This window comes from Drosophila grimshawi, unplaced genomic scaffold (genome assembly GCF_018153295.1).
Source record: "Drosophila grimshawi isolate 15287-2541.00 unplaced genomic scaffold, ASM1815329v1 contig_311, whole genome shotgun sequence".
In the NCBI taxonomy this organism is placed as follows: domain Eukaryota; kingdom Metazoa; phylum Arthropoda; class Insecta; order Diptera; family Drosophilidae; genus Drosophila; species Drosophila grimshawi.
In genome coordinates this window covers 20,295,562-20,323,332 of record NW_025063098.1, presented here as the reverse complement: position 1 = coordinate 20,323,332, position 27,771 = coordinate 20,295,562, and the positions used below count along the sequence as shown (strand labels likewise).

General features: G+C 42.7%; 3 protein-coding genes across 3 annotated transcripts in view; 2 read left to right on the top strand and 1 right to left on the bottom strand.

Moving 5' to 3' along the window:
* Positions 1-143: 143 nt before the first annotated feature.
* LOC6570831 (fatty acid synthase) lies at positions 144-8,815 on the top strand. The gene is made up of 10 exons (XM_043214816.1): positions 144-305; positions 1,155-1,672; positions 1,736-3,553; positions 3,620-4,040; positions 4,108-5,388; positions 5,446-6,058; positions 6,121-6,395; positions 6,467-6,816; positions 6,893-7,988; positions 8,070-8,815. Exons 1-10 carry the CDS (start codon positions 159-161, stop codon positions 8,742-8,744), a joined length of 7,194 nt encoding a protein of 2,397 aa, XP_043070751.1. The 5' UTR covers positions 144-158; the 3' UTR covers positions 8,745-8,815.
* A 1,055-nt stretch (positions 8,816-9,870) lies between these two features.
* Positions 9,871-17,565, bottom strand: LOC6567304 (DNA polymerase epsilon catalytic subunit 1). The gene is made up of 4 exons (XM_001993588.3): positions 17,437-17,565; positions 17,240-17,366; positions 10,895-17,184; positions 9,871-10,829 (listed from the first exon to the last, which is right to left on the bottom strand). The coding sequence occupies exons 1-4, from the start codon at positions 17,505-17,507 to the stop codon at positions 10,526-10,528; spliced, it is 6,792 nt and encodes a 2,263-aa protein (XP_001993624.1). The 5' UTR covers positions 17,508-17,565; the 3' UTR covers positions 9,871-10,525.
* Positions 17,566-19,606: 2,041 nt separating this feature from the next.
* LOC6567240 (ETS-like protein pointed) overlaps positions 19,607-27,771 on the top strand; it is a 56,913-nt gene continuing 48,748 nt past the window's right edge. The window contains exons 1-2 of the mRNA XM_032739979.2: positions 19,607-20,833; positions 25,939-26,248. Coding sequence (XP_032595870.1) covers positions 25,952-26,248 — 297 coding nt within the window. The 5' untranslated portion in view covers positions 19,607-20,833; positions 25,939-25,951. The remainder of the gene's footprint in view (positions 20,834-25,938; positions 26,249-27,771) is intronic.

The window sequence follows — 27,771 nt, the reverse complement described above, 5'->3', positions numbered from 1 at the left end:
CGCTTTCTCTCGCTGGATTACATTTCGGAACGAAACGCAAACTTTAACCATATTGTGATATATATCTTAGTGTACAAGTGAAATCAAGCCTGTCAAAGGACGTTTAATAAATAATAACATTACCCCTAGTACAAATCAAGTGTTTAAAACTCAAAGATATGGCTTCTGACATGGCAAAAAAGAATAAAAAATACTCTAGATCGCGTCCTGATACAGATGGCGATGATATTGTTATTTCTGGAATGGCCGGGAAATTTCCCAATTGCAAAAATATCTCCGAATACGAGTACAATCTTTACAACAAGGTTTGCAATCGCACAATCGATTTAAATAAAAATGCTTATGTGGAATTACTTCAATTCAAAAAATTACAACACAAGTTTGAAATGGAAACAAGTTATATTTATTACAACAATCAACAGTTAACACTTAATTCAACAAGATACACGACATTCGTTAAATAATATTTTAATACGGAATTAACTGATAAAAACAATGATTTGTGTAGTTCATATTTATCTGGAATAATATATATTTCTTGATTAATTCAAGTGACTCTAAAAATTTATAAATATATCCAAAATTTTCATTAAGTTGATACCAGATAATATAATATATAAAATTCATAAATTATATGTAATATAATTTACTGAACTTAATTCCACAATATACGAGACTTTCATTTTATAATATTTTTTAATATTTCAATATGAAAATATCTTTCGGAAACTACGATCTGTGTATTTTAAATTTATGTGGAAATATAATTTATATATTTCTTGAACAATTCAACCCTTTAAGTTAATACAAATATTTCCAATTTAAACCGGTCAAAAGATTAATCCAAATTCAATAATTTGAGTGACTTTCTTTTCCTAATTTTATAAAACAGAAATATCTACAATTTGTATATTTAATTTTTAGTCGTTAAACATTTTTTTCAACATTTTCATTTAATAATTGCAAGACAGTGTAAAAAAAAAATGTTGGGTGAGCAAAAATTTAATATTATAATTAAATATAATGTTATTTAGTCAGTCTCCATTTTTCTTATAAACAACTAGAATGATTTTCAATCTTAAAAACTAAAGAGTTATTAATAATATCGATTACATAATTGGTCATTCTGATTCACGCTAATATTGTTTCATCAGATTGACATGGTAGATGACGATGAGCGTCGTTGGCGTCATTTTAATCCTGAGATTCCCAAGCGATTTGGTAAAATCAGCAATCTGGAAAAGTTCGATGCAACATTCTTTGGGGTACACTTCAAGCAAGCGCATACTTTGGATCCACAAACACGAATTTTGATAGAGACAGCGTACGAAGCTGTCATTGATGCAGGTATCAATCCGAAAAGCCTGCGTGGTACGAAAACTGGCGTCTATATCGGATCTTGTATATCTGAGTCAGAGAAAACTTGGTTCTATGAGAAGGTTTCGTCGGGGGGTTTTGGCATCACCGGCTGCAGTCGCGCAATGCTGGCCAATAGGATTTCGTACACCCTTGGTTTAGAGGGCCCGTCCTTTTTGCTTGACACGGCTTGCTCCAGTTCAATGTATGCCTTGGATAATGCATTTAGTGCAATTCGAAATGGTGAAATTGACGCTGCAATTATTGGCGGTGCCAATTTGTTGTTGCATCCCTTTGTGACCCTTCAATTTGCACGGTAAGCAGCTCTTCGCTTGTCATCACTATTGCTTTTGTAAAATACTCATATTCCATGTTTCAGACTCGGTGTTTTGTCGCAGGACGGTTACTGTCGCCCATTTGACAAAGATGCATGTGGATACTCACGCTCTGAGGCAATTAACTGCCTATTCCTTCAGAGGAAAAGAGATGCGAAACGCATCTACGCAAGTGTGGTTTATTCGAAAACCAACTGTGATGGATACAAGCCGGAAGGTATTACCTATCCATCAGGAAATATTCAAAGAAAACTACTATTGGAATTCTACAAGGAAATTGATCTAACACCAAATGACATGGGTTACCTGGAAGCTCATTGCACTGGCACCGTTGTGGGTGATCCCGAAGAGTGCAAGGCCATTGATAGTGTGCTGTGTAGCCAGCGTCAGGAGCCACTTCTTGTGGGCTCTGTCAAATCAAATATTGGACATTCGGAACCTGCCTCTGGTATCTGTTCACTAGTGAAAGCGTGCTTTGCTTTCGAAACTGGCCTAATAGCACCCAATATTAACTTTACCGAGGTGAAAAGAACAATAAAAGCACTGGCGGAGGAACGTTTAGTTGTGGTTAAGGATGTCACTCCTCTGCCAAAGCCATGTATCGCAGTTAATTCATTCGGGTTTGGTGGCGCCAATGCACATGCCATTCTTAAAGCACATCCGAAGTCAAAGGTAAACTATGGAATACCTGAGGATAATCTGCCCAGGATTGTGACATGGGCTGGCAGAACGGAGGATGCTGTCAATGAGATTTTCAATGGGATTGAGAAGAAACCGTTGGATGCCGAGTTCATTGGACTGTTGCAGAATATACAAGAGGAAGAAGTATCCGGCATGGTATTTCGAGGATATGGCATATTCGGCAATAACGGCAACCAACCAACAAAATCTTTGGTTAGGAATGTTCAGCATTACACTGGCCTTAAGCGGCCCATTGTCTGGGTATTCAGCGGCATGGGTTCACAGTGGAACGAAATGGGAGCATCATTGATGATGATTCCGCGCTTCCGGCAATCCATTGAAATCTCCCACAATACATTAGTTCCGAAGGGCCTCGACCTCATTAATATCCTCACTTCGAACGATCCTGCAATTTACGAGAATATTTTGCACTCTTTTGTCGGCATAGCCTCTGTACAAATTGGTCTGACTGATGTTCTCCGTTCACTAAACTTGGAACCCGATTTTATTATTGGACATTCCGTTGGAGAATTGGGTTGCGCCTACGCAGATGGAGGAGTAACGGCTGAACAAATGATACTAGCTGCTTATTGTCGTGGTCGAGTCAGTATGGAGTCTAAAAAAATCAGAGGTGGTATGGCAGCTGTGGGCATTGGGTATAGGGCAATTAAGAACTTGCTGCCGGAAGCCATTGAAGTCGCCTGCCACAATAGTGCCGACTCCTGCACCATCTCGGGACCCATTGATGAAGTTCGACGATTCGTCGCAGAACTAAAATCGAAAGATATCTTTGCAAAGGAAGTGCCATGCTCGAATATTGCATATCATTCAAGATATATTGCATCTATGGGACCCCAATTGTTAAAATATTTGAAGGAGATAATCACACAGCCAAAGACTAGGACAGCCAAGTGGCTGAGTACCAGTGTGCCGAGGAGTGAATGGGAACAAACTGAAAATAAATTGTGCTCTGCCGAATACCATACCAATAATCTGCTGCACAGTGTACTCTTCGAGGAGACTTTTGCAGAACTACCCAAGAATGCATTGACTATTGAGCTTGCTCCACATGGTTTATTGGGCGCCATCCTAAAGCGATCTATGCCTAATGGTGTTTATATACCACTAACCCATCGAGGAAACAAAAACAATGCGCTCTTCTTTATGACCGCACTTGGCAAGTAAGTAACGCGTTCAAATATTGAATATTAATATAAATGTATTAACTTGTAATCATTTTATTGCAGATTATATGAAAATGGTGTTATGGTGCCGGTGGCCAACTTATATCCCAAAGTTGAATTCCCTGTTTCACGATCAACTCCGGGCATTAGTTCTCTCATCCGTTGGGATCACAGTGAAGATTGGTTTGTGACGAAGTATGAGAATATGAAGACTAAGGCCAGTGTAGAGCGCGTTTTCCTTATTAACTTGGCCAGTGATGAAGAGTGTATGGGTGGTCACATTATTGATGGTAAAATTCTCGTACCCGCTACTAGCTATTTACAATACGTTTGGAAGACGTTCTCTCTAATGCATCATGGGCCAAGTTACACGGATATTTCAGTCGAATTTGAGGAGGTGCAATTCCTGAGAGCCACAAATATGTCAGTTAATGGAGAAGTTGAACTGAATGTTATGATTAACTATGGCAGCGGCCACTTTGAGGTAGACTAAATTCGTTATTCTTATGCAACTCTTAATGCATCTGAGTATATAAATATATTGATTTCAGATAACTGAAGCGGGTAGCTTGGTAGTTACAGGTAATATAAGAGAGATTGAGAAGCCACTCGCACCGGAAATATATAATTTCCAGAACGAATCGAAATTCCCGATGCTTGCCAAAAAAGATTTCTACAAGGAACTAAGACTACGTGGATACCATTATAATGGAGCGTTCCAACCCGTTCGCAGCGCTCGAGCGGATGGATTATATGGAACGGTTGAATGGGACTATAACTGGGTGACATTTATGGACGCAATGCTACAAATTCAGATATTGGGCACAGATTCGCGCTCCCTCTTGCTCCCAACGAAAATTCGTAAGCTTCGTATAAATGGAATTCCTCATTTCGATGTGATAAACAAAATGGATCCCGAGAACCGAATTATTGATGTTTATGTGGATCATAAGAATAATCGCATTGTAGCCGGTGGCATTGAAGTGATTGGACTTCATGCCAGTCTGGTTCAAAGGCGCAAACCTCCCGGCATTCCAGTATTGGAACAGTACGAATTTTTGCCCTATTTGCCAGCACCAGAAATGACTCTATCAAATGCAGCACGAATATGCGTACAACTTGCCTTAGAAAACATGTCGATATCGAAGGTAAAACTCGTGGAAGTTGACACCGATGGAAGAGACAACGTTTTGGCGAAGTTTATCGATGCTATTGAGGACTTACCGATTGTTACTGGAGAGTACATGTATTTGACCGACAGAAAGATTGATGAAATCCCTGGCATACATATCGAAAATGGGAAGGTGGAAAATCTATCCAATTACCATTTCATTGTAGCCGGTGGAACTCGTGGAGATCTCAACGAGGATGTGATTATGAATGCCCAAAAGGTTCTGGTAGATAACGGCTACTTATTGCTTAGAGAACGACCCACGACAAACATAAGCAACTTAAAACTGCCCGAACAATTCCACTTGATCACGGTCATTCCAATAGACAACAATGAGGAAGTCTTCGTACTACTCCAGAATATCTCCAAGAAATTGCAATTGCAGCCGACTGTCGTCAAAGTTTCTGATAGCGACATGAAGTTTGAGTGGATAAGTCAGGTGCAGTCTGCCATTAGTATGAAGAGTGCTGTTGTTGCCTACGCTTTCAATGAGAAACACAATGGTCTGGTTGGATTAGTGAATTGCTTGCGAAAGGAGCCCGATGGCAACTTGGTCACCTGTTTCTATATTGATGATCCGAAAGCACCCGAGTTTAACTTAGCAGATCCATTTTATTCCAGCCAATTTGCACTGGGCCTGGCTTTCAACATATATCGCCATGTAAGTATATATATATGTGAACTGAAATATTTCATAATAACCCGACAACTTGTGTAGGGAACTTGGGGAAGTCTCAGACATCTGAATCTGCCCGTTAATGATGAGGTCAAACCTAGACTAGATCACATTTATGGAAATGTGATGCAGCACGGAGATTTGTCGTCATTGCGCTGGTTTGAGGGACCTCTTGATCCGGAAGACTGTATCATTAAGACCGCGTACTCATCGCTCAACTTCAAAGACGTAATGCTGGCAACTGGTCGACTGGCAACTGAATTAGACGGTTCTAACCGAATCGATCAAAGTTGTGTGCTTGGATTTGAATACTCCGGCATCAATATGCAAACCGGTCGACGAATTATGAGCATGGTTGTTAAGGGAGGTGTCGCTTCATATGTGGATAAGCCATCGAAGCTTATTTGGAACATTCCCGACCACTGGTCGCTGCAGGATGCTGCTACGGTGCCAGTTGTTTATATAACCGTATATTACGCATTCTTTATGGCAACCGACATTCGCAAAGGAAAGAGCATACTTATACACGCCGGAACAGGAGGAATTGGCCTGGCAGCAATTCGCGTGGCATTGGCCGACAATTTGGATGTGTATACCACATGCAGTACTCCACTGAAGAAGAAATTCCTCTTGGACACCTTCCCACAGCTGGAAGGTATGTAAGCTGTGTCACGTATTGGTTTACTGCTCAAAAATAAAAGAGATATCACGTTTTAGAATCGCACATTGGCAATTCTCGAGACACGTCCTTTGAGCAAATGATACAGTGTGAAACCGATGGAAAGGGTGTTGACTTTGTGCTGAATTCACTCTCAGAAGACAAGCTACTGGCGTCGGTGCGCTGTCTTGGGCAGTCGGGCCACTTCCTCGAGATTGGCAAATTCGATATGGCCAAGGATACCAAGCTCGGCTTGGGCTGTTTCCTCAAAGAGCTCACCTTCCATGCGGTGCTGGCGGATAGTCTGTTGGTGGCATCCGATGATCATATTTGGGTAATTATTTTTTGTACAATTTTGTTACTCCGATTTATTGATAATCTAATAAAATCTCATTTTGCTTGCAGCACTTGAAGAAACTCATTGACATGGATATTTCCAGTGGCATAATACAACCATTGCCAGTCACAGTGTTTCCGGCTAATGAGATTGAGAAGGCCTTCAGACATTTGATTGGTGGCAAGCATATTGGCAAGGTCATAATTAAAGTGCGTGATAACCCGGAAGCAGCCGAAACTCTGCCAGTACGTGTCCAAAGCCAAATCTACTTTAAGCCCCATATGACTTATGTCATTCCGGGTGGTTTGGGTGGATTCGGCTTGGAATTAGCCGATTGGATGTGCTTGCGTGGTGCCCGCAAGCTAGTGCTCAGCTCCAGCCGTGGCATTACCAAGGACTATCAGTCCTTTCGAATTGCGTATGTATTTGCTTATTTCAATTGGATTAACTGTAAACATCTTAATAATTTTGCGGTCGCTCTCTCTAACTCGCAGGCTTTGGAAGAATTACGGCTGTGAAGTTGTAGTCAACACAGCAGATATATCAACAGTTGAGGGCTGTCGCAATCTCTTGGTGGAGGCTGCTAAACTGGGTCCAATTGGCGGTATTTTCAATCTAGCAGTTGCCCTACGTGACGGCATCTTTGCCAATCAAAATATGGAGCAATTTGTGCAAAGCTTTTCGCCAAAAGCGGTTGCCACCAAACATTTGGATGCATTATCCCGCACCTTGTGCCCAGAGCTGGACCATTTCGTAGTATTCTCAAGTGTGTCCTGTGGTCGTGGAAATGCTGGACAAACCAATTATGGCATGGCCAATTCTGTCATGGAGCGTATCATCGAGGGCCGCAGCCGGGAGGGTCTGCCAGCCAAGGCCATTCAATGGGGTGCTGTGGGTGAGGTGGGATTAGTCGCCGATATGGCCGAAGATAAAATTGACTTGGAAATCGGTGGAACGCTGCAGCAAAGAATCTCATCATGCCTACACGAACTGGACACACTACTAAGTGCAAAATCGGCCGTTGTAGCCAGTATGGTTGTTGCCGAAAAGCGCTCAGGTCGTTCCGGAAATGAAAGTATTATCGATACGGTAATGCACATAATGGGTATACGCGACTTAAAGTCTGTCTCGCTGGGCACAACACTGTCCGAAATGGGCATGGACTCACTCATGTCCGTTGAAATCAAGCAAACGCTTGAACGTGACTTTGAACTCGTATTGACTCCTCAGGATCTGCGGTCACTCACCGTCCAAAAGCTGCAAGAGATTATGGAGGCAAGGGAAAAGGATAATTCGGATGCGGTGAAAATGATCTTAGCATCCGAAGGAAAGCTAATGGGTATAGAGCTTTTACTGCGTAACTTTGGTGATGAAGCCCATTCCGATCAGATAATGTATTCCCTTCAAACGCATGGGAGACTGACAAAGCAAAATTTTCCACCTAGCATTATAATACCTGGCATAGAAGGAACAGCTGGCCAAGCATGGTATAATATTGGAGCCAAGTTGAACAGCAGGGCGAATGTATTACAACTCCATCAGTTTGCAGAGCTGGAGACTATCAATGATATTGGTCAACAGACATTGGAGGTTAGCATATTACAGATTTCGATTTTTCGAATATATTTATGAATAAATCTTTAAAAAATAATCATCACTCTGTTGTTGTAGCATGTAAAAGCCCTGCTGAAGCCCACACATCCATTCTACCTTATTGGATATTCTTATGGATCGTATGTGGCTCTTCAACTGGCCGCACTGCTGGAGCAATTGGGTTACCGTGGACATGTTCTTTTGATAGATGGTGCACCGCATTTCCTAACGAAACTTACGAACTTACATCTGGGAGAAAATTGCACAGATAACTCCCTGTATGACTTGCTGTTCTCAAGTATTGTCAATCAAATATTCCCAGAGGAAACTAAGGAGAGCGTATCTGCCGTTTTCCACAAGCTCGACACTCTCAAGGAGAAAATGGATTTATTCATGAAATATGTGGACAAACAGAATATCTACAGCAAAGAATACTTCAAAGTGATAATCGAGGCCTTATTCCGAAGGGTTAAAATCGCAGCGAAGTTCGATCTGAACAGCATAAGGGACTTGAAGTCTCCCATTATGTTAGTCCGTCCCGCAGAGGTGTCCCTAAAGGACATCGAAGAAGATTATTGTGTTTCCCAGCTAACTTCTGGTAAAGTAACCCTAAAGGTCATCGAGGGCAATCACTCTACAATGTTGGAAAATCCAGTCCTACCTCAGATTATTAACGATTTTGATCCTGGACTATTAGATGACAAGAACTTTGAAGAGTATATTCGAGATGGTAAGCCAGTAGCCGTGGCCTAATATTCCCATTAAAAAGTCTCTACTTTTACTTTTCACTTTATCGCATTAAGGCTTGCATCAAATATTCTCATTGTAAAAAAAAAAAACATGTTTTCTCACAAAATTCAATTTTAAATATGCTTTATGAGAAAGTTGTTTTTATTATCAATTTGCTTAAACATCGATTCGGGTGAATGATTTTAAATTTATGAACGCTCTTAACTGATTAGCAAATGGCACAGACCGTATATTTATTCGACGACGACAGATCGTTGAACTTTGTCAACTCAAGTTGTAGTTTTCAATCTGTCTTTTGAAAGGAATTCCCTAGAATATACAATTCCTTCTTTAAATATAACCTACAAGAAGGCCTCTGGTTCACAGCGGCGGTCGGGACCCTGTTAGTTACAGTTAGTATTATTAGAGGGGAGTTGCTTATACCTACTTGACTGTCCCCTAAAATTTGCGGTATCTGAGCTGGTAATCGATCCTCGCTGTCTATAATCACCATGAATCTCTGAATGCGAGTTAAAAGAGATTCCCTACAAATAAACCTATTACCTATTCTGAAGTTTATTTGCTAGCATCCTTCTTGTTTATCTTGTCTTCTAGAGTGGATATACTAATATGTAATATAAACTGGCACCGTAATCAATTATAATTTTCAAAAGGTGAATAGATTTTAAAAATACAACATTAATCATTTTAATAATTCATTTAATTCAATTACTTTTTTTTTTGTATATGACTAAAACAATTTTATTTGTTTATTAACTCCTTAAGTGTTTGGAGTGCACTGTTCAATGTTCATGTCAACAGTGAATGTTTTTATACATAATAGATTTGGTTCTGATTTTATTTTTATTGTTTTACACAGTCATTTTTACATTATTACATTATGTGTATTTTTCTGGTATATGTTTTTTTTGTGGGGATTATTAAGGTATTTTTGGTTGGTTTTATATTTATACTTATGTACATAAATATCTGTTGTATGTATTATTTAAAAAAAGATTTTTGTAACTGGTATTTTGGGACTTTTAGTACGTGATGCTATTAATATGTATTAATATGTATGTCTCCGCCTCCAAGATTCCCGCATTTAAGAGCTACAGTTACCAAACATCGAATTACTAAGATCGTCCTCCAACATCTTTTTTGCCACGCCCAAAGTTCTCAAAAGCCCATATCTCCTGCAATTTAAGAGTTACAGATACCAAAATTGAAAGGAAGATTACTAAGAACCATCTCGGTATTTTTTGGCTGCGCCCACTCTGCTCCTTGCTTCCGGCTATCAGCTGGTATTAGTTATGTTATCAAAGAATTTCTCAGTCGGTTACGCCTGACTGCAACGTTCTCCGTTGTTCTTATTTTATACATTTGTGTGGTTTCTATAGTTTTTTGTTTTTGCTTTCGATTTGTCTAAATAGTGTCTTATTTTCGATACAGTTGCCACGTTATTTTGACCATAAAAGAATTCTGGCAGACCTACGATTTTTTCTTCAACTAGCACTTTTCAAAAACTTAAGGAAGCGTTTTGCTGGGATCAGCCGACTTTTATAATTTCTTTCGGTGCAGCTCCAGCTGCCGGAAGCCAAGTGTAGACAACCAAATTGGCTGCGTTATAAAAGCTCACTTAAACCATACAATTTAGAGTAAAGGTTGAAAAATTACGAAATGTGACCAACTATTATGAGTCAGTTACAGAAAATTAAAAGTGTAGAAATGAAATGTAAAACGAGTTTAATCAACACAAATTTCAATCCATATTTAGAAAATACTTAAATGTCGCTGGCTCATGTTTAACGGGGAGTTTTTAGTGCCTGCAGCACCGTTTGCTGGAGCAACTGCATCTTATGGTAGCTGGCAACGTTATTAAATGTGTTGAGGAGCGTTTCAATCTCTTTGCCACTGATTAGGGGCACGAAATTGCCAGCACAGGTGCAGAACTCAGCGAGATTTTCGCGTTTGATTTCGTTGCAGCGCACACAGCGCAGATCCTGGAGCACATAGGACATCACTTTGCGCTGCAGCACATCAATCATGCGCATCTCTATCTCCTCATTGTCGTAGGCTACATAGCACTGAGCGCATAGCCAAACAGGACTGCAACCAAATCAAATAACATTTATAAGTTGATATGTAATTATGAGCAGGGCTGCACCACTCACATGCCATCCTTCAGGGCGCGCTGTTTGTCCTTGCAGAGATCCAGGTCGCGACAATGATTGCACGCCTTGCAGATGACCTCGTTGATTATGTGCGTATCACACGGATCTGTCCAGTCGGCCAGATCGGAGAACTCACCCACGCCCACCAGGCGCAACATGTTGCGACGCAGCTCATTGATCTGCTCTGCCAAACCCTTGTCCACGCTCAACACCTTGACCATGGTTCGTATGAGTTCCAAGCCCGGACTGGGCTTGCCCTTGCCATAGTTCTTGTGCAGCTTGAGCACAAAGTCGAAGGCACAATGCGATATATCCTTTATTGCCTGCTCGGTGCTCTTGCGCTCCGCCAGCGATTGCATGAAGAGCGTCAGCAGTGATTCGAATTTCTCGCGACACTCGTTCTCATCCGGCAGCTGCTCACCAATGGTCCAGTTAAGCTCTAAGGCAAGCTCCTCCTCCTCCTCCTCGTCCGCGTGCTGTTCATCGAGGGCTGCTTCAAGTGCTTGCACATCATCATCATCATCATTATCGTCGCTGTCATCCACCTGCTCACTTCTCGCCTGACTCTGACGCAACGTTGTGTTGCCCGCCACAATTGAGGTGACTGTCTCATCAATGCCCTTGGGCAATCTGCCTCGAATGCCGGAGAAATTGGACTGATCCAGCCAGAGCATAAAATTCCAACACTGCTCAAAGCTCAGCTGTATGGAATGGAACATTTCCTTGTTGCGCAAACTCTGCACAACATAATCGACATAGCCCAGCGCATCCGACACCGACTTCTTGCCCGAGCTGAGTATGATCCGATTGAAGTCCGCATAGACAATGGTGGCGCCCAGACGCTTGAACTCGGCAATGATACGCAGAAACATTTTGCGCATCAGATTGTTGAGGGATCTGCGCAACGCCGGATCGTAGAGCAAGGCGTTACTGGAGCGGACCCAGCGATAGAAGTGCACGATTTGGAAATCGGAGAAGATGTTCTGATTGATGGACACCTCACGAAGCCAGCCATTCACCATGGAGCGCATCACGCGAAACGCTGCCGAGCAGAGAGCAGTCTCATCATAGCTGGGCAATGTCGCCGCCGGCACAGTTCCGATCATTTCCTCGAGCGATGCCTGCGGCATAACATCGAACGTTATTGCCGATGAGGCTCCCTCCATTTCCTGGATCTTATTCGATTGGAGCAGTGCACTCACCGCCAGACTGTCCAGGGCCAGTTCAACGCACACATCCGGATAAAAACCGGCACGATTCTGAACGACCGTAATGCTCTCCTCGAACTCGGCGAGCAGACGACTGTCGTCTGCCTCGCGTCCACCCAAATCGGGCCGTGTGCTAGCCGACCACCAGAGCACAAAATTGTGCTTTTGCAGCAGGCGGGCAAAGAAGAGATCCGCACCAAAGAGAACTGTATCTGGCGGCATGTTGCCAATGGGCACATGGAAATAACGACATTGATCCAACATTAATTCCAGCACATTGTTCAAATTGAGGAAATGACGCACCACAGCCCGAGCACCCTGTCGCTGCCAGTCGAGCCCCGACAGCAGACTGGCATCGTCCGAGATGTGGATCTGGACCTGCGGAAATTCGAGCAGCACGGGCATCACAGCGCTCAGCTTACGGGCCTCGGTTGCCGTCTGCAGGCAGAGCATGGTGGGTCCCGGCTGCTCCTGCCTGTACGCGGCCAGCGCACGTTGAATGTGCCTGTAGATCTGCTTCACATCCACCTCGATGAGCAGCTCAAAGCTGAAATCTTCCGGAGGCAGTTTCTCCGCCTGTGCCTGCTGCTGCAGACTCTTGATCAGGGCCAAACGCTCCGCTGTGTAGAGCTGCTTCATGTTGGGCATTTGATTAGCACGCACCGTGTCCAAGGCGAAGACCAATGCCTTCTTGCTGGGCAGCAGGAATAGTGCCCACATCTCCTTCTTGGCCGTGGGTATATTGTGCTGATACAGATAAATTTTGCGCAGCTTTGTGCCGGCCTGCTGCAGATATCGGATGTGTGTCTGTGGTCGCTGCTCCAGCTGCTCAATGCTAAAGCTCTCCAGCTCGCGGGTGGACAACAGCGCCAGACGACGCGCCTCCTCGCGCTGCACCCCGCAAATGCAGCCCATGTCCATCAGGGCACGAAACTCCAGAGTCATTTGCGTCTCGTAGATGCCCTCGATGTCGGGCGTGGCCAAATCCGCCAGCATGCCCAGGCAATTGTCCCGGAACAGCTGCTCGGGCACACTGTACCGATACAGATTGAAAACGGGCCGTGAACGCGGCAACACCCGATTCACCTTGCGCCACAGCTGACCCTCCTCGGGTGGCGCCGCACTGCGTTGATTCACATAGAAAATCCGTGGCACTGTCAGCCGGATGCGATGCAGTTCCTCGCCGATGAGCGCCCACACAGTAAATTGGCCCAAATCGTTAACCGGCACCAGTTGCAGTATCTGCCACGGCTGATCCAGCAGCGTACGTTGTGCACGTCGCAGGAAGCCACCCAATGTGGCCGTGGCTGTGGTTGCCCTAGTCGCTGCCTGTGACGAGGCGGCACCCGTTGCTGAATCATCGCCACCACGCTGACGTTTGCTTTGTTGGCGGCAATTTTGACGCTTCTCCTGTTGCCAGGCCCATTTGCGCTTTTGGAAGCGCACCCATTCCACGATCGTCTTCCGGGTTTCGCCTATGGCGGGTGGTGCACCGAGCGCCTGGCGCCAGGTCTTTGGCTGTGGTGATGACTCTGCTGCATTGCTCTCATTATCATCGTCATCGAGTTGGACACGTTTGCGCTTGGTCACCATTGGTCTGCCGGAGGTGCTGGCTTCCGAGTCCTGCTTGCCCGCCAAATCCTCCATGTCGCCCAATTCCAATTCCAATTGCTTATCCTCGGTGCCCAGTGCGGGTTTGGGTCGTGGCCTGCTGGTGAACATCTCGTTGATGCGTCGCTGCTTCAGCACATCGTTCTTCTCTAGCATCTTCTTGTGCAGCCAATCCGGATGACGTACCCGCGGCACAGGATTAGCCAAGCCCTGCAACGCAGCCGGTATGGTGATAATCTTTTGAATGGTGCCGCCCAAGCGTTCAATATAATAGTTCCAGTCGAGCACATCTCGTATATCCGCATCGCCCATGGTGTTGTCCTTCAGCCAGCGTCGCAAGTGATGACGCCGCACACTCGGCTCCGACTGGAAGATGGCCAGCGGCACAGCACGCTCCGTCACAGGTGCGCCTTCCGGTTTTTTGGATATGATGTATTTGCAGGCCAGGCCGGCATCCTTCACCATTTGCTCGCCCAAGAACTCGGCCAGACGCTTGGCCGTCGATATGGAGGTGCTCTTCTGGGCGCCATATTCTTCGAGTTTCTTCGACATCGACTTATTCTCGGCGATCAGCTCGAAGAGCTCCGAATCGGGCAGATTGGAGCCGCGGCTATACAGCACATCCAGCCAATAATCGGCCACTTTGGCCACAGAGGCGTAGCACTCCTCCAACGTACTCCCAGCGAGAAACGACTCGAAAACGGAGCTCTGAAAATTCTTGATCAGCTGCAGTTCGCCACGTCGCTTCACCTCAAAACCCTTCAGCTCGGCCAGGGAGCCATCGAAATTGAAGACCGCATAGCGTTTCTTGAGCTTCTTGCCCTCCTCCTTGGCTGCGGGCAGCACCATGGCCAGATACGGACCGTCCACCTCGAAGAATATCGAATTCTCATCTCGTACATCGTAGCTGGGCGGCTGTCCGGGCGCCCCCGGCTGGCGCAGTTCATGGTACTGATCGTTGGTAAAGTGATCCTTGACCATTGTGTTGAGCACCGCATTCGGATACGAGATGTTAATCTTCTGCTTCTTTGCGTGCGTTGTGTGCACCGTGAACTCCTGCGGAAATGAGCCTGGCAGGATGCACCAGATACCATCCGTATCCAGCTCCAAAGGGCGACCAACACGCTCGATAATCTCACGAGCCTTGGTGATGATATTGGACCCCGTCAAGCAAACAATGCCCGCCATTGGCATGGAATGCCAACGGGCACCGCGACGCATTACATAACCGTAAAAGGAGTTGAGGATGCACTTGTGCGCCAACTGCAGCGAATCGTAGAGCACCTCGCGTCCCTTGGCCGCCTTTATCTCAGCAGCATCGCCCGAGGCGATAGCAGCATTAACCGATGCCTTGGCCGTCTTGGTCAGACCCTTGTATTCGTAGCGACGATCGCGAAAGGCGCGCACTGTGTCCACATAGAAGCTGTTCTCCTTTTGGCAGATGGTCGAGTTGCGTGTCTCCAGTTTGGTGATCTTTGTCTTCTTGTATGCCTTGCGACAGTAGTCGGAGAGTCGTTTCTTCTCGTACGCCGCCTGATCCTCCTTGGAAAGCTCGTGGAAGGCACGCGTCGGTCCGCCGGGAAAGAGCGATGGAAACTTTTCCGTTTCCAGCTGCTGCTGTATGCGCTGGAATTCGTTGCGCGAGGCGGGCAACATTTCGCCACGCCACAACCAATCCATGGAACGCTTGCAACGCACGCCGGGCTTATTAAAATCGCAGGCGGCACAATCCATGTCACTGACCATTGCCGACGGTTGCAGGCGATTCGTGAGAATGATGTTCGGGTACATAGCACCCACATCCAAGTGATAGATGACCGGCTGCTCCAGCCGATTGGGTATGTCGTGTAGTCCCTGCAGTGCCTGCACAATCTCCTGCTTCACCTCAGCCAAATTGCTGACCAGCTCAAGGGCTATGCCCTCCTCCACCTCAATAGCATGCTTAAGCACCGCGTCCACCTGCTCCATCAACTTGCTGACCATATGCGGATCGAGGCGAAAGCGACAGGGGATGTCGGCACGAAAGACACCCGACTCCAACGCCTCGACGTGACCGCCCACATAGGTCTCCGAGTCGAGGACGTGGCCCTCGTTGGAGAGCTTGTTCAGCTCGCTTTGCTGCTTGTTGGGGAACACAATGTTCGCATGATACGCCTGAACCATGAGCAGCGTTTCGCACAGTGTGCCCGATCCCTTGCGCAATATCTCATCGGGTTCCATGGGGATAATGGTATTCAAAGCGAATATAAATGGATGCACATATTTCATATAAAGATAATAGGTGGCAACCGCATCGGAAACGGAGTAATTGGACAGCACCTGCGGCTGTTCCACGGCCATGCGACACATATCCTCCGGATCGAGTTCTACGGGATCGTAGCGCAACTTGGCCTTGGCCACCGCTTTCAGGCCCTGCGAGCCAACGGGCAAGTAGGAATCGCGCTTCACCCAGCAGAGGCAGTCCATGTGAATCGCTGGTCGACTCAAGTAGACGCCGTCGCGCATCTTGGAGAAGCCAATCTCCTGCTTCATATCCAGATCGTAGACAGCCGCGCGCGTCTCCACAAAAGGCCAGTCGAAAAAGTCGCCGTTGTACGTGACCACAATGTGCGGACGCACCTCCATGATCTGATCGAAGAATCTCTGCAGCAACTGCATCTCGTTCTCCTCGTTGAAGATGATGAAGTGGCCCTCAAACTCCGGCTTCGGCGTATACTCAAAGTCATCCACATTGGATGAGATAATCTCACGATTCGTTATCAAATAGCCTTGGCCATCGATCATATACGAGATCATCATAATCTGATCCGTTTGGGCATCGGGAAATTTCAGCGGCAGCTTCGTTGTCTCTATGTCAAAGGCCAGCACCACCGGCTCCGGTCTGTCCAATATATCCGGCCGACAAGTGATGAGCGGCAGCTCGTCGCCGCTGCGACAACGTATATTATACCACTGGCCACAAAAGATGCGCAAATCGATGGAGACACGCACATGATACGGCACATCGTGCTCCCGTATATCCATAATGCAATCCATATAATCCTGCTGTCGCTTGCCGCCGCCATCATCAACGCTGCCAGCGGACTGGGCCAGGGAATTGGCCAACATTTGCATGTAGTACGTATTGGATTTCTCGCGTTCCGTGTTGCGACGCACTGCAGCCATTAGTTCGCGACGCACCTTCGTCATGGCCGTCTGATTTAGGAACGAGAGCTTAAGGTAGTGCTGCTGCAGCCCCGCCAAATGATTAGCCAAATCGAGATCTTCCTTGCTGATGTGTTCCAAACTGGCCAACTGCCCCGAATATTTTCGGCCGAGGAAACGTGCCACCTCCAGCTGCATGTTCGCCTCGGGACGTATCAGCAAATACGGCTTATATGCCACAGTGCATTTAAAACGCGAACCATCCATCTGAATGAAGAACAAATCCAGAGCGGCAACCAGGCGGCGATCATCATCGAGAATCTCATTCTGCGAATGGCGAGGGGGCAATTTAATAATTGCTTTACTTCAAGTGGCAACTCACCGTGTGCATGTTGATCAGGTAGCCGGTTCGCTCCTGGCTATCCTTGACACGGTCAAATCCATATTTCGAGTCGATTTTGTCATTTTCACGCGACTGGCGATAACCGGCCTCATTAAAGAAATCGTCGCTGGACGAATCAAAAATAATAAAAAACAACTTTCGATTTGCCACTTTAACTACACTTTAGCTGCACTTACCCCTCGGCACGCGTTTCACTCACGAATTTGCCCGTGTTTTGCAGTACTTTTGCTTTGCCAAAGTCAGCCATGGTTTTGTTTTATTTACGTTGCATATATTATTTATTTATCACACACAAAACAGCAGGCTTCATTTGGCGCCATTTGTTGCAGTTAGTGATGTGTCAAGTACTAAAACTATCGACTCATCATTGCGTTTTGCGCGCGACCTACTTCACGTGAGCAAAGAATTTGCGTAACGTAAGGTTGGCTGCAGCCAATTTGAAATTGAACGAAACTATCTGCTCACTTAACGAAACTCGAATTTAAAATTTGAAAAGCCGAAACGTAACACGTAAATTTGTTTAAATATTACCAAATACTTTACGCATAACAGTGAAGCAAAAATACTGTAGTAGTCATAAATAGTACTTTAGTAAATTCAAATCAATTATCGTAGTTAATATATAAAAACATACAGTAAAATGTAAGAAATACATGAATTAATTATTTACAATAGTGAGAAATATTGCTAGATATAACTCGACAGCAAGAATAAATCAAATTGTGCCCTGAAATTAAACAAACTTCCGACTGTTATCGCAGTTATGTTTCTTTTTTTGCCACTTGAATTGCTAAACCTACACATATACACAAACCTCACACACTTACATACATACATATAAATATACTTACATATGCTCTTATGTATGTGTGCATTTCAGCCTGTTTTGTTCACCGTTCATTTTCCATTATGTGTCTGCTTACATTGTGCATATTTTCATCGTCAAATCAAATTACACACGCACACAACCAAATTCATTCATAAAAATCCGGCTCACCTACACGCGTAGTAAAAATGCAGTCGTCAAGCAACGCATACAAACACACATACATTTTTATATATGCATGCGCAGCAAACACACACAAACAGCAGAGAGCTGCGCGCAAGCGCTCTCTCTTTGTCTCTCTTTTGCTGTCTCTCGCAGTGAGTGTGGCAACTCTCTTTCGTTGAGTTCGTCCTGCTGCTGCGCCGTGCACTTGTCGCTTGAGGGCAATTAAATGTCCGCCCCTGCGCCAAGTTGACAATCGCTTTGCTATCGCTGCCAGTCAACCATATTTGTTACACGTGTTCGTTATGCAAGGCTGCCACTGGAACAAGCAAAATGCAACAGGGAGCAGGAGCCGTTAAATCTTATTCGCCTTATGCACAGTGATGCACTAATACAAATGTAGTTAAGTACACGCACATAAAAGCTGTATAAATATATGTGTAACTTATGCGAAAAGCGTTGCCAGAATATAAATACATATGTGCATGCATGTGTGTGTGTGTCTCTCTGGCCGTATGTGCGTGTGTGTGTTTTTGTATGTTTGTAAACCTGTTTGCAGCCTTTATGGGAGCGTTCCATATGCACAGTGGGCACAATTGAATAGTTAATTTGTGGTTCTGTGTCACTGTGCGTCGCTTGCTAAAAATTATTGCTGCACACACACAAACACGCTTACTCAAACTCAGCTACCTAATATACACACACACACTTGTATCGTTCTGACCACGCAGAGTTTTTATTTTATCGTTGTTGTTGTTCGTTCCGTACAAACACTTTGTTTTTGTTGTTTGGGTTATTCTGATTTTCTTTTCGCTCACACTGCATATCGGTATATGCTTATCTGTGTGTGTGTGCTCTTTTAGCTTGCGGAAAATCGTTATTTTTGTTCTCTTTGTTGATCTTCAATGCGTGCATTTGACATTTATATTTGTACATATACAAATACGAGTACGTTCATATAAATATGTAATAATTTATTCTATATTGCGTCTTTTTATGTGATTTAGCGCACACACCCATACACACACACACAACACACACTATTCAAATACAGACTTGCCCACATGAGTAGCGCAAAAAGATACTCTCGCTTTTTTGGCGTTATCAGTTGCCGCACTCTCGAGCTCCACCACGTTCGTCGCTCTCCTCTCTGCGTTCATCACTTTCCGTTCTTCGCTTTAGCGCTCCTTCTTCTTGTGTTCTGCTTTTTGTGCTTCTGATTCAGCAGGCACTTGCTCCGCTCGCTCAATTCCCTCACACATGAACAGCGCGTCGGCGTCGGCGGTTTGCTGCTGCCGCTGCTGCTGCTGCGCTGCCTGCTTCAGTTTGTTGTCGACTCTCTTTGCGTTTGGACGCGATATGTTGTGTGTGCTGCTTTTCTCTCGCATTGGCTAACGGTTATCTGCTTTGAATATTTAAATGCTGCTTAACTCTATACGCAATACAAAACAAACAACAAACAGCAATCGAAAAAAAATAACGCACAAGCGAACACAATTTAATTAGCAAGAATTATATTCGCTGCTCTGCTTCGCTCTGATCGCGAGTGCGTCGTCGTCTGTCTGTCGCCTATCGTCTGTCGGTTGTTGCCAAAGAAATAAAGAAACGCAAATCGATAGGCAAATTTTGTGTTCTCAATTGTTGTAATTGTTGTTGTTGTGTCATCGAAATGAGTGCAATACAAAATTGAATAAAAAAAAAGGAAAAAAAAAAAATTAATAACAAATTATTGTTGCTGTCTAAACAAACTTCAAGTGGCGGTGCAAATATTGAATGAGCCGAAAATAGCAATAGAGCTGCTTCAAGAAAGGCTAAAACGCTAAACCTTTTTGCTGTCTGTGTGTGTTAAGAGCCACAAAGCAGGGCAGCCAACGATTCAAAAAATAAAAAAATCTGTCTACAAAACCACAAAATCGCTTAAAAGATCGTCTGTGCGTGCGCGTATCTGTGTGTGTGTAGTTGTATCTGTATGTGTGTGTAGTCGCATCTGTGTTTCAGTTTGTGTGGGTCGCGCACTGATCCGTCGTCGTTCGATCTCTGTCGCCGTCGCCGTCAGCGTTGCGTCTTATAAGCCGAACTAAAGCCAAGACGCGATCCGTTGCCCGATCCCAGTTCTGAGCGGTTTCCTTTCGTGTGCTTTGTTTCAGGCACGTACGTAATCTCTCTCGTTTGCCGGCCATAATCAACCTGCCTGCTGATCCATCCACGCGATATAAACACAGAGGGTTACACAGATACCACAACTACAAACAGATACATACACAAAACTGTTCCAGACTTTGTGCCAAGTGTGTGAAACAAGAAAGAGGGAGAGAGAGAGAGAGCGCGCGAGAGAGAGAGAGAGACAGAGGTGGAATATCAAAAAGCTGTCGGCAGCTCCTGCTTTCTGGGCTATGTTCCCCGATCAAGATTGTGCGCCTAATTTGAAGTTGTAATTAATTTGGATACCCTAATAAAAACCAGAATAAAGACTCTTGAGCCGAATACATAACGCAAAAGGAAAGACACGAAACAAAATATACAAGCGGCTACCTCGTCTTACATTTGAGGGGCGTTGCACGCGCCTCCATTTTATTGCCCCACCGGTGAGTGAAGTGTTGAAAACAGTAGTTGAAGTATTTTTTTTTTTATTCAACTCTAGCTACCAGCTAGAAACCCTTTTGATATGTGCCCACACCTATGCGTGTCTGTGTGTTGCCTGTTTTCTTGAATGAATCTAGGAAAAACTGGTTTGAATCAAGTTGCTACCGCGGCCTTAACTAACTATCACAGCAATTCAGCTTTGTGGCCAGGACTGTTGGCGATCTTTCAGATTGTTGCATTTGTTGGGAAGGGAAGTGGCGGTGGGGGGCCATTGGCCATTTTATGCTGCTGCCTCTCAACCCTTGAACATCAGTGAAATTACTACTGTTACAGTTTCCGGTGTTACCTCTGATTGCATTTCTTCTTTTTTTCGGTTCCCTATTCTCACTTTTATGGCCATTGATTCCCATTACGTTAATGGGAATGTGTTAATGCTTCTGGTTTTGTGTTTTTTAGTTTTGTTTTTGTTTTTTTTTTTGGGTGCCATGCAATCGGTTTTTAAAGCGCTACTGTTGGTTTGTTGGTTTCTAAATGCGTCCAGAATGTGGATCAATGAACGCGTAAGAACATTTACGATCATTGATAAAATGGAGCAAACAAATGCTGAGAGTCTCGATGGAGCTGGATGGATGCTCCTTAAGCGGAAAGAGAAAACTTAACTAAGTAAATTGACAATAGTATTTTGGAGATATTCATATGTTAAGGATAAGAAGTGATAATTAAGAAATCACATCACTCGATTTACATTTAATTGAAATTCCTAATGAAAATTAATATCTTTTCTCACAGAGAGAAAGTTATTCATAACAATTTTTGCTAGTTCAGAAAAATTAATTATTTCCCAGCCAACCAATCCCATTTTAAATAAAATATATAATTGACCAAAAAAAAGCATAGATGACTTGGATAAAATGTGATTTAATACTACATACCTCTAAATAAATTCACAAATTTTTGTATAGATAATTTCTTTGTTCACTCCGCACACACTTGCGACCGATTTGACCGATTTCAAAAATAAATGTTCCTCACTTACAGTTCACTGCATTTTGTAGCTGGTTCGTTGCCCCATGCTACGTTTAATGTTGTTACTCGTTGGTCCTTTCTTTTTCGGGATATCAACCTGCCGCAGGCATGCCGAGTTCAAGATCGATACCACAATCACAGACACACTCACACACACCGATTCAGATAGCGAGTAGGAGTAGGGGCGGACGCCGGGACAGACAGTCAACACATGTGCGCAGTCGCAGACGAGCAGAAGATCACTGAAGATCCCTTTTCCAAAAAAAGAACCGCCTCAGCCACAGTAACAGCAACTAAAATATATTCTACCGTTACGTGTACGTTGAAAATTGCACCCCTATTGTTGCATGCTACGCTGTCGCTGTCGCCGTCGTCATCGTATGGGTCTCGGCTTGGGTCTGGCTGTGGCTGTGGCTGTGGCTCTGATTCGGAGTCTGTGCAAGGAGTGTGCACCATATCGAAATATCATATTCGTTTACAATATGTTTCTTGAGCATCTGCTGTCCGTTGTCCCGCACACAGTTGGGCTCATCATTTTTTCTTCTTTTTTTTTTACCAGCTCTCTTTTTATGTTGTCGCTGTGTGCGTGTGTGTGTTGTATCTGTGTCTGGTTGTGCAGGGCTACCAAACCGAAATATGGTCCATGCATATTACTCGCACTTTTCTACGGAAAACATATGCTCCGATTTTGAATTCTGGCTTCGTAGAAAGTGGCAATCGCTTATTGCCTGCTTCTTGCTGCCTTTTGGGCTTCTCCTTCTTATCTGAGCTCCTTGGCTGAGCTGTCAGATAAGTTCGTTTTGCTAAGATACCGGATTGTGGATTGTGGGCACAACAATTACATAGTTTGTTTGGTTTTCTACTCCGTACGTCAGGCACATGTTCCCAATAGGTTATGTGAAATCTCAGCAATCAAACAACTACCACATAAAGGGTATTTTGTAGACAATCTTTGGGTAGATAAGCGTAGGCTTAATAAAGTGCTTATGAAGATCACTACCAGATGAAAGTTTGTCAACAGCATTTAATTGTTGAATTAGAGCAACAGATTTGAATTTTGTGGCTATTCTGGTTCTAGCATAGAAACGAATTTCCTTAAGCTATGTCAGATTCGATCATTGGAGATTGTGTTTCATATCATAATCCCCACTCTAAATGCCAAGCAAAAACAAAAAAAAGAAATATATATAAATATATATAACGTGTTCCTTATTCGAAATGGTCAAGTGTCGCCAATTCCGGTTAATTGACTGATAATAAGCTCTTTGGCTAACAGATTGAAGTGTCTGCTACTTGTCTTACTTGCTGATAATGGCTATCATTGTTAACTGGCACTTGACCAACTTGACAGCATGATGATTCTTAAAGCAACCACATGGAATAAAATTATACATTTTATTTTTACACTATTAAATCCCACAATTCACTTGTAAGTCGAATTATATCGTAGAAATGTTCAGCGGACACGTAAAATCAATCGAAATTTTCGTTTGCTTATTATTTTTGCCACTTTTATGCGTCAATAAATTATTTTCGTTTATGAAGTGAGCTAAGTACACACGTACGTATGCCGAATAAACTTAGATCGTATATAAAAATATATAAGTATGTTTATATATATATGTATATATGTATATATGCTAAAAATGTATGCATATAGAAAATCGCACTAAATGCACTATTGCGCTGTCAAATCAATTAGATGCATATGCATATGCCATATGTATCATATACATATATATATATTTATATAAATATATATATATATATGTATGTCATATTGTTGCTGTTTTTGTAGTAGTTTTTTCTGTTTCTGCATTGATTTTGATTGCACTGAAAATTTAATGCCGTTGTTGACTGCACACTGCGATTTTATTATCCATTTAAATGTTGATTAACTTAAATTCGTTTTTACTGCACTCAATCACACTTGATCTGTGACAGTTTCTCTCGCTGTGTGTGTATTTGTGTCTGTATGTGTATGCGTGTGGGTGTAATTGGGGTTAGCCAGTTGGCCAGATCTGTACAACTAACGGCCATCAAATCAGCAAATCAAATGAAAATTGATTTCACAACAATTTATGCAGTTAGATTAATGCGAATCTGAATCTCAACACTTAACATTTACATATTTGTATGTAAATAGGTCTATATATATATATATATATATATAAATATATATATAGATATGTATGTATATGCAGATGGCAGATAACGAACTGTTTGCCATACAATACAGACGACACTTCCAAGCGACAACGTCATCGTCACGAATCCCAAACTTTATTTGCATAACGTATCTAATTAGGCAGACACTGCCACAATCAGATTCAGATTCGGATTCAGAAACCGCTGGTCAATGCATAACATAGCTACGCAACAAGCTATCCATACATGCATACGTATTTACAATATACACTCAAAATCACGTTTTTTGGCGGGATTTTCTTTACTTCATTCCAGGCGATATTTTAATACAAAAAAAAGTCTAGAAAAGCATGTCCATTTGTGTATTTTTTAAATATTAATTTAAAACCGAGAATGCGATTTGAAATACTTTCCACTCAACTCGAAGGACAGAGCAAATTTCTCTATTTTCTGAATATCTCAAAAAACAACAAGAAATATTTTCTATTATTATTATATAATTATATATTCTTTTTATTCTTCGTATGTTCAGAAATTATATTTAATTTTAGTGTGATTTTGTTAAGGGTAGATTTTTTCAAGTGTATGTCCGTTTTGATGCCAAGTATACAGATCAGAGAACTGTGCAGCGACTTTTCGTTGCTTATCAGAGCTACAATTCATGTAAATATAATTTAAAATGCGTAATTGCTAACTTGAATTTATCTTGGAGTTGTATTATTTATAGTTGCATCAAAACAACAGCTACTGTAGTGTCTATATATATATTATATTTTCTGCTCGTGGATTTTAGCTTTTTTCTATTTTATTCATTTCTTTTTAAGTACTAAGAAACATTTCCGTTTGATAAAAAATGCAATTGTTTTATTTCTTTTGTAAGTTTTTGGTAGCTCATTGGAATAGAAGATTATGCTTAGCGAACTCGGTCAGCTTATCAGCGAATTCGGCCTTTGGCAGCTTGATAATAACCCTACCGGAAGCTATTGTCACACTTCTTGTTTATATATATATATGTTTATATATATATCTTAATTGTATTCTGGAAGTCACTCAAAATGTTTGGAATATAGCCTGGGCACATCCTTTCATATTTTATGATTTCAAAAAGTGATCTGCATAAAGCTTTTTCTACCCTGATTACAAGAATATTTATCGTTCCCCAAAAATCGGTGATCAAAATCAATTTCAAGAAACTAACCCAATTTCTGAGAGTCTTCTGTTTTATGAGGGAATATGCAACATCAAAGCAACTTTAACAACAAGCCGATTCTGTGAAAGCAACACTTTAACATCAGCGTCATTCCTTGTGGCTTTGGCAAATATTGAAGAACTGCAGCCACAAATATAAATCCATTAGAAATATATATTTAGAAAATTGTACAAATATCAAACCCCTTTAGCTCAAAATAACAAAACAATACAAACTATATGATGGATGCTGTATAAACAAAACCGTCTTTTATATGCAAACCGAAGCGGCTCCTTTTGTTGTGGCCTTGTCGCCGTTGAGCTGCTCAAAATGGGGCGGACAACACTTTGATCTTTGTGTGTCTCGTGTCGCGAGCAATTTTAAAAAGCACCGATCGCTGTTACTGTGTACACACTGTGTACTTACTTACCAATGTATATACTATGCCCAGACGTGTGTTGAGTCGCACCAGAGTGTCATAATTTCTAGAGTCAATAACGCATCCCTGGCTCAAATTGAGCAGAAAGGTGCTAACAGCGGCCATAGTTGAAGGTGTGAACGAGGTCTATAAAGCATACTGAGGCGGGCTGGCTGTTAACTAATAGGCCCAATACTACTCTAAATAACGTGGCCAATTGAGCCTTTCGAAGCGCCGTTGCAATGGTCATGTGGAGCAAGGGCAACAATACGTTAATTTGATTGATTATTTATCCAATTATTTTGTTTGTTTTCCTACCATTCTAGATGAGTGCACAATATGGAACTGGCGATTTGTAAGACAGATCTGTCTGCAACCAAATTTATGCTGCCTCCCGTGCTGCCAACCGCAGCGGCAATTGCAACAACAACGGCAACGGCAACTGCAACACACTCCTTCCTTGATAGGGCGGTGAATATCAACGATCTCTTTGGCTTCAACGCGGGACAACATTTATTTAAGACCAACTACAATTCCACCAACTCTATATTAAACAACAGCGGCAACAACAACACCACCAGCAACATGCGGCTTAAAAAGAATCGAAAAGTCACATTTCTCTCCAGCCTGGTTGAGGTAAACTCTTAAAACTCATTTTATTAAAATTATCTGTCCCAAAGTTGTCAAAAATTCTGAATGAAAATCTTGTGTCAAAAGCTTACTTTGATTCTCCCTGATTTGAAGAAGATAAAAATCAAATCTTCATGTTTTTGTAACTCTTTTATGTAACTCTTAGTAAATTAATTAATATAAAAATTGATCAAGGTAATCTATTAGCTGCCGATTGTCTGGATTCTCTGGGAATATTTTCCGCATAAATAATAAGTTGATACCACTCATAGATTAAACTTTTGATCAGTTGCCGATTGCCCTGACGTACTTTGTATAAATTGTTCATAAATAAATTGTATGCACCTGTAATCCTGGAGAGCGATCATAGCTAGATTTGACTGTAAATCAGTTGGCTGATTGATCATGTATGCATATTATTCCATGCCAGTTTGGCAGGCTTCACATTTGATCAGCTACAGCAATGACAGGTTGACGCGATCTTGAGGCAATTTTGATATGCATAGCACGTCGATTGATTCTAGATTTGGCTGACCAAACAAAACGCAATTATTTTGTATTATGCTTTTGTGTCTTAACACCCTACAATCTGAAAGTCCGGCAAGCTCAATTTAAAAGACACAAATCTATAAATAAAAAGATGATCAGCAACTAAATTGAAGTCTATATGAATTATTTGTTGTCCACTTTATATTTTATTTTGATGAAGAAGAGCCAAGCACAACTAAACGTAGTGTAAATCATTGTCGTTGAGAGCTGTTTGCCTAAAATCTTTTGTTTATTAGCTATGAAAGTGATAGGTGTGCCACTTAATTTACAACATAAATAGTAAGCCCAGAGACTTGCCAGAAATGTGAACAATCAAGAATATACGCAACTCTTCCGAAAATGGCAGACAATGGTGAGGATACAATACAGTCAATATGTGGCATTTATAAGGCTTCTCCCGGTCGCCTCATTATAACAGACAATACCCCGATCAGATCTCAACTCATGATGATCCGATTTTCGAATATCCCATACACTCGCAAGGGTATATGCATTTTTAAATGAAGTTTGTCACACATCGTAAGAATTATTTTTAAGATCACATTTCTCTATAAGAAGAAGTTAAGTCGAGATATTGGCTACTGGATCTCAGAGTCTATAAGTGCGAGAGACAACAAATTTCATGTATATCCAGAGCAGGTCAAGTTTGATCGATAATTGCACACGTTTCGCGAATAACGATAGAAAAAATCGAAAAAATCAATTCCAATTCCTATTGAAATATAATCTTTAACAGGGATCAGGATATCTCGACGTCGAACATTCTTAGTTGATTTTTAAAGCTTGTGAAGGTATTTAAGTAAATGTATGTCGTTGGCATAGTTTGCGGTAAACATATCCGTTGGACTGACCACTTTCATCCGGTTGCTCGGTCAACAGCCTGACGAACCAGCCAGAGTCAAAGGACCTGCTTTGAACCTGGACGCATGCGCATTCGTGTGGAAAATGCAGTCAAGTAATTTAATCTATAGTCTGGACAA

Coding starts and splice junctions, on each gene's coding strand:
- LOC6570831 (XM_043214816.1), top strand. CDS start 159: ATGGCTTCTGACATGGCAAAAAAGAATAAAAAATACTCTAGATCGCGT. Junction 1,673..1,735: donor GTGACCCTTCAATTTGCACG/GTAAGCAGCTCT, acceptor TCCATGTTTCAG/ACTCGGTGTTTTGTCGCAGG. Junction 3,554..3,619: donor TTTATGACCGCACTTGGCAA/GTAAGTAACGCG, acceptor ATTTTATTGCAG/ATTATATGAAAATGGTGTTA.
- LOC6567304 (XM_001993588.3), bottom strand. CDS start 17,507: ATGGCTGACTTTGGCAAAGCAAAAGTACTGCAAAACACGGGCAAATTC. Junction 17,185..17,239: donor ACCTGATCAACATGCACACG/GTGAGTTGCCAC, acceptor CGCCATTCGCAG/AATGAGATTCTCGATGATGA. Junction 10,830..10,894: donor CGCGCCCTGAAGGATGGCAT/GTGAGTGGTGCA, acceptor ATTTGGTTGCAG/TCCTGTTTGGCTATGCGCTC.